At 45.9% G+C, this 6,701-nt stretch overlaps 1 protein-coding gene across 1 annotated transcript in view; it reads left to right on the top strand.

Annotated features, from left to right (window-relative positions):
• Positions 1–463: 463 nt before the first annotated feature.
• The window catches only part of Haus6 (HAUS augmin like complex subunit 6), a 56,010-nt gene continuing 49,772 nt past the window's right edge, over positions 464–6,701 (top strand). The window contains 1 exon segment of the mRNA XM_045151583.1: positions 464–629. Within this exon segment, the coding sequence (XP_045007518.1) occupies positions 502–629 (128 nt within the window). The 5' untranslated portion in view covers positions 464–501.

The following is a 6,701-nucleotide window of genomic DNA, read 5'->3' as shown; positions in this document are numbered from 1 at the left end:
CAGCACACCACAGGCTCTCCACTCCTACTTTGTGCTCGTCCCGCCTAACGATCAACCACAGGAAAAGGACTTGAGTCGCTCAAAATCCGGAACTCGCAGGTCTCAGGGCGTCGGCAAAGTAGCAAAGCCCTGTGGGTCTTGTAGTTCCTGCGGGGGCCGGAGCAAAGGCGGACTGCGCGGCGGGAGGCGGAGTCCTCCCCAGTGGTCCAGCGAGCCGGAAGTCGGCGCGCCTGCGCACAGCGCTCTTCCGGCAGCGCGGGACGCTCGGTCTGCGGCGGCTTCTCCCTGGCGGCCCGACGTGCTCTTTGTGGCGCGAGGCTTCCTTTTCCTCTCGGCCCCTCGGCCTTTCGCCGCGGAATGGCCCCGGGCGAGCACGCAGCAGGCGGCCGCGAAGGAGAGGCCGCCGCGACCCCGGGCGGCCGGTAGGGAGGGCCGCTCGACGGGGTCCCGGCGCCGGCTGGGCCTCGGTCCGCGGCCGGCCCTGCGGGGCGGAGGGCCGAGATGAGCTCGGCCTGGGTCACCGCCTTCGAGAAGCAGCACCTCTGGATGCTCCTGCGGGCCCTGGGCCTGGAGCCCGGTTCGACCGCCATCGCGGGCGGGAAGGTCCTGTCGTGCCAGCACCTCGGCGTGTAAGGCGGCGGGCGGGCGGCGGGCGGCGGGCGGCGGGCTGGGGAACCCGCCGGGAGCGCGGGGCCGGGCCGGGCCGGGGCTGCGGGTGGCCTGCCCGGGCGCTGGACGCGGGTGGTCTGCGAGGCCGCGGGAGCCGTGGCGACTGGGTAGCGGCGGCCTTGGGAACTACGTGCGATCGCCTTAAGATTCCCGCTTTTCAAGGTGGTTTTTATCATTCTTACTTTTTCGATTGGAAACCAAAACAGGCAGCAGTTAGCGAAAAAGTATTAAAAGGAAAGGTAAAAAGCTCCTGCCCTTTCTTTTTTCCCACTTCTCTTATGGCTGTGACCCAAGCCTAAAGGTTTTGTGTTTGTGTCTTATTTATTTTAAGAATTATTGTTAATTTTCCGTGGTAGAGTCTTGCTCTAGCCCTAGCTGACCTGGAATTTACTATGGAGTCTCAGGGTGGCCTCGAACTTACAGCAATCCTACCTCTGCCTCTCCAGAGTAGGAAGTAAGGGCTGCACTACTACGCCCGGCTATTTTATTTTTATGTTGTAAAAATATTTTATAATTTATTTGTGCATATGTGTGTGCCAGAGTACCTTTCCACAAGTGAACATCAGATGCTTGTGCCACTTTTTACGTTGGGCTTTGTGTTAGTAGTGAGGAATAGAAACCAGACTGCTCACTCTAGTCCAGGCTGACTTGGAATTCACTATGGAGTCTCAGGGTGGCCTCGAACTCACGGCAATCCTCTACCTCTGCCTCCCGAATGCTGGGACTAAAGGAATGGGCCACTGCGCCTGGCTTCCTATTTCTTATTCTTTTGTTAAAATATTATTTATTTGAGAGAGAGAGAGAGAGAGGGAGAGGGAGAGAATGGGGTCACCAGGACCTCCAGCCACTGCAAACAAACTCCAGATGCATGAGTTACTTTGTGCATCTGGCTTTAACTAGGTACTGGGGAATAAAACCTAGGGCCATCAGGCTTTGCAAGCAGGTGCCTTTAACTGCTGAGTCATCTCTCCAGCCCTTTTAAAATAAATATTTAATTTACTTATTTGACAGACAGACAGAGACAGAGTTTGGGGCACCAAGGCTTTCTGTCACTGCAAAGGGACCGTAGACACATGCATCACTTAATGCATCTGGCTTTATGTGGGTACTGGGGAATAAGACTCTGTGCCATCAGGTAAAGCAAGTGCCTTTAACTTCTGATGCATCTCCAGCCCACAGACCTATTTCATATTTATTTATTTATTTATTTGGTTTTCTGAGGTAGGGTCTCACTCTAGCTCAGGCTGACCTGGAATTCACTATGTAGTCTGGCAGGCAGGCAAGCTATATTAAGGTGAAACTCTTGGCGATCCTCTTACCTCTGCTTCCCAAGTGCTGGGATTAAAGGTGTGTGCCACCACACCTTGCTATATTTAAATTTTTTGTTGTTGTTTTCTTTTTTTGAGGTAGGGTCTTATTCTAGCTCAGGCTGACTTGGTATTCACTCTGCATTCTCAGGGTGGCCTTGAACTCACAGTGATCCTCCTACCTCTTCCTCCTGTGTGCTGGGATCAAAGGCGTGTGCCACCAGGCCCGTTTTGTTGTTTTTTTGAGGTAGGGTCTCACTCTAGCCCAGACTGACCTGGAATTCACTATGTAATCGGAGGGTGGCTTGGAACTCATGCAGTTTTCCTACCTCTGTCTCCCAAGTTTGCTGGGATGTTTTTGAAGGTGAATCACATTTACTTAGATACATTTTTATTGACCTCAAGCATTTTTTGTTGTAATTCTATACATTTCTAGTTTGTGTGAGTATGTAGTTGTGTAAACACTGTTCTTTCAAAAACTTTTATTTATATATATATATTGGATGGGGAGCGAGAGGTAGGTATAATGGATGTTCCAGGACCTCCAGCCACTGCAAAAGAACTCCAGATGAATGCATCACCCTGTGTATCTCACGTGGGAACTGGAGAATGGAACCTGGGTCCTTAGGCTTTGCAGGCAAACACCTTAACCGCTAAGCCATGTCTCCAGCCCAAATACTTTTGTAAAAAGTCTATATGTGTGTGTGTGTGTGTGTGTGTGTGTGTGTGTGTATGTGTATATAGATAATGTATTTATTAGAGAGAGGGAGGGAGGGAATAGGCAATGGGCATGCTAGGGCCTCCAGCCCTGCAAACAAGCTCCAGACACATGTACCACCGTGTGCATCTGTGTGGGTTGTGGAGAATTGAACCTGTGTCCTTTGGCTTTGCAGGCAAGCAACTTGACCACTAAGTCATCTCTCCAGCCTGCCAACACTGTTCTTTTTTTTTGGGGGGGGGGAAGAGGTTTATTTTGGCCTACAGGCTCAGAGGGAAGCTCCATGATGACAAGGGAAAACAATGGCATCAGCAGATTGTGGACATTACCCCCTGGCCCATAATAAGGTGACAGTGGACAACTTCACATAAACAGAGTGTGCCAATCAATGGCAAGGGGAAACTGGCTCTAACACCCATAAGCCTGCCCCCAACAATACACTCCCTCCAGGAGGCATTAATTTCCAAATTTCCATCAGATGGGAACCTAGCCTTCAGAACACCTAAGTTTATGAGGGACACCTAAATCAAACCACCATACCATCCTTTTACCCTATAATAGCCAACACTGTTCTTGATAAAGCATTTTTTTTTTTTTTTTTTTATGGAGGAAGGGATTTATTGAAGTTTACAGATCAGGGGAAGTTCCATAATGGCAGAAGAAGCTGGCCTGCCTTCACAGGCCCAAGCAGGGAGAAAGAAGTACAAGCCTAAAAGCCACAGCACACTTCAGGAACTCCAGCTAGGCACACTTTGCATATCTTTAGATTGAAATCGGAAACCCACCACCATACCTTAAGATCACCCAGTGACATTGCCTCCAGCCAGGTAGCCATGCAAACTACAAACAAACAACTGAATATATTGGGGGCCATCTATTCTCTTTAAACCACCACATTCCACCCCTGGCCCCCAATATATTTATAACCATTACACTTTGTAAATTGTACTCAGTTCAATTTCAAAGGTCTCCACAGTCTTCACCAATTTATATATGTAACAATCTTGTTACAATTTGTGGCAAGTGCTGCAGAGAAGGGAACAGAACTGCCGGAGAAAATAACAGGTTGGAAAGATGTCGAGGAAATAGAACTTCATTTGTATTCTTTGAGGAGTAGAGACATTCTAAGGACAAGAGAATTTGGGGGCTGGAGAGATGGCTTAGTGGTAATCGCTTGCCTGTGAAGCCTAAGGACCCTGGTTTGAGGCTTGATTCCACAGTACCCACGTTAGCTAGATGCACAAGGGGCACATGCATCTGAAAGGCCCAAGAATTCAGAAGCCCAGAAATACTATCACGCTCCAAAGGGAGCTTAAGCGGGCCCCTGCATACCTCAAACTCCAGGCTTTACTCTCTGTTGGAAGCAAGTAAAGAATCCCTCTTCTCATTATATCAGAGCCTGTTCCTAATATAAAACTAGGTAAAAAGGGCATGAGATAGTCCTCAAGGATGGGAAATGAGTAATAAAGTGAACCACTTATTTGGTTTCTGTAAATAGCCTGCACCATAAGCCTTAATAGCCCACACCGTAAGCCTTAGTAGCCCGCACCATAAGCTGTAGCAGCCTGCCTCAGACTACCAAGGTCATAGGAGACTGATACCACACTTTGCTACCCCCACCCAAGGACCTGCGCAAATGCTGACCACCAAGGTCATAGGAGACTGATTGGTCCACGAGGGGCTTGAACAAATTAAACTAATTGGCTTAGAAACTATGGAGTGGCACAAACTGACTGGCTCGCACCCCATGGGCTCCTGATGTTAAAAAAAATGATTGGTCTAATACACAGGCTTTGTTAGAAACCCTATAAAAACTGTCCCGTTCCTGCATTCGGGGCTCTGCAGTCCTCTACCCCTGTGCGGTGTACGACTGTGGGCCCCAGTGCGCTTGGAATAAAATCCTCTTGCAGTTTGCATCAAGACTGCTTCTCGTGAGTGATTTGGGGGGTTGCCGTATCCGGGCAGAGCGTGGGGTCCTCGTTCTGGGGGTCTTACACATCTGGAGTTCGTTTGCAGTGGCTGGAGTGCCCATTCTCTCTCTCTCTCCCTCTTTCTCTGTCGCTCTCAAATAAATAAATAAAAATAAACAAAAAAATAAAGAATTTGGTCCTAAGGTTTGATTCTCCATTGCCCACTTAAGCCACATGCACATGGCGTCTGGAGTTGATTTGCAGTGGCTGGAGGTCCTGGCTTGCCCATTCTTTCTCTGTATCTGTCCCCCCTCAAATAAATATGAATAAATATTCTTTAAAAAGACAATTAACAAAAAGCAATTTGTTAGATTCTTTTTCTTTTTTTGGATAGTGGTGTGGATGTAAACAATTGGTCTTGTGTTTGCTAAGCTAGAACTTTTTCACCGACTATATCTCCCATATAGACTTGATTATAGTATTGTGATAAAGATTAGTGGGTTACTTTTCCTTGTCCTATATATATATATATATATATATATATATATATATATATATATATATATATATATATATATACATATTTAGATTTTTTGATTGATAACTCATTATTATTACTACTTTGTTTTCTTTTTGTTTTTCGAGGTAGGGTCTCCCAATAGCCCAGCCTGACCTGGAATTCACAATGTAGTCTCAGGCTGGCTTCAATTTAGTGATCCTTCTACCTTTGCCTCCTGAGTACTGGAATTAAAGGCCACCCCCGGCAAATTTTTTTTTTTTTTTTTTTGAGGTATGGCCTCACTTTAGACTAGATTGACCTGTATGTAGTCTCAGGTGGCTTTGAACTCACGATGATCCACCTACCTCTGTCTCCCTAGTGCTGAGATAAAAGGTGTGTGTCACTACATCTGGCTGACTATCTTAATTAGAGTAACTGGAACAATAAACTGATGAATCTTTTTTTGGGTTTTTGAGGTAAGATCTTGTTCTAAGCCAGGCTGACCTGGAATTCATTTACTTTGTAGTCTCAGGGTGGTCTTGAACTCACTGTGATCTTCCTACTTTTGCCTCCCCAGTGCTGGGATTAAAGGCATCTGCTACTACACTAGGCTAAACTGATGAATTTGATAACATATCATAAGATGGTTCTGGGAATAAAGTCTAATACTAAAGACCCTCGGCTCTGGAGTCAGATGGCATTTCAAACAAGTGCTTTTCCACTTCCTGATTATGTATTTTTTTGGGGGGTGTGGGGCATTTTCTAATTTCTCTAAATTTAAGTTTGCACATCTATTTAATGAGGCTAGTCAAACTACTATCTAGTGTTACTAGGATTGAATAAAATAAAATAAAATTAAATTAAAATTAAATAAAATTAAATTAAAGCAAGTAGTATAGTACTTATGAATACTTACATGATAGTGAAGATGAGATGAAATGCTTCCTGTTAGAGGCATAAAATAGGGTTCAGGAAGATAGGTCAGCCCACAAAGCTTAAATTTTTGCCACTTTCTCCTCCACCTGTATTTATTTATTTATTTTTTTGCTTTTTCTCTCACTCTAGCTCAGGCTTACCTGGACTTTACTATGTAATCTCAGGGTGGCCTTGAACTCACAGTGATCCTCCTACCTCTTCTGCCTCTCAAGTACTGAGATTAAAGGCTTGTGCCACTATACCCAATTTTTAAAAAAAATATTTAATTTGAAGGCAGAGATGGAGAAAAATTGAGAGAAAGGGAATGGGCACGCCAGGGCCTCATGCCACTACAAACTCCAGATGCATATACCCACTTTGTGCATCTGGCTTTATGTGGGTCCTGGGCAATTGAACCCAGACCATTAAGATTTGCATGCAAGCTCTATCAGCCATCTCCTCAGCTGTTTATTTTTTAAAATGTTTATTTGAGAGTGAGAATATGAGTGCCCCAGGGCCTGCTGCTGCTACAAATGAACTCCAAGCGTATGTATCTTTTTGTGCATCTGATTTATGTAGGTACTAGTGAATTGAACCCAGGCTGTCAGGCTTCGCATGCAAACTCCTTTAACTGCTAAGCCTTCACGTCAGCCCTGCCTGTATTTTTTCTTAATTGATCAAAA

The sequence above is a fragment of the Jaculus jaculus genome, chromosome 1 (genome assembly GCF_020740685.1).
Source record: "Jaculus jaculus isolate mJacJac1 chromosome 1, mJacJac1.mat.Y.cur, whole genome shotgun sequence".
In the NCBI taxonomy this organism is placed as follows: Eukaryota; Metazoa; Chordata; class Mammalia; order Rodentia; family Dipodidae; genus Jaculus; species Jaculus jaculus.
This window is presented reverse-complemented; position numbering and strand designations above follow the sequence as displayed.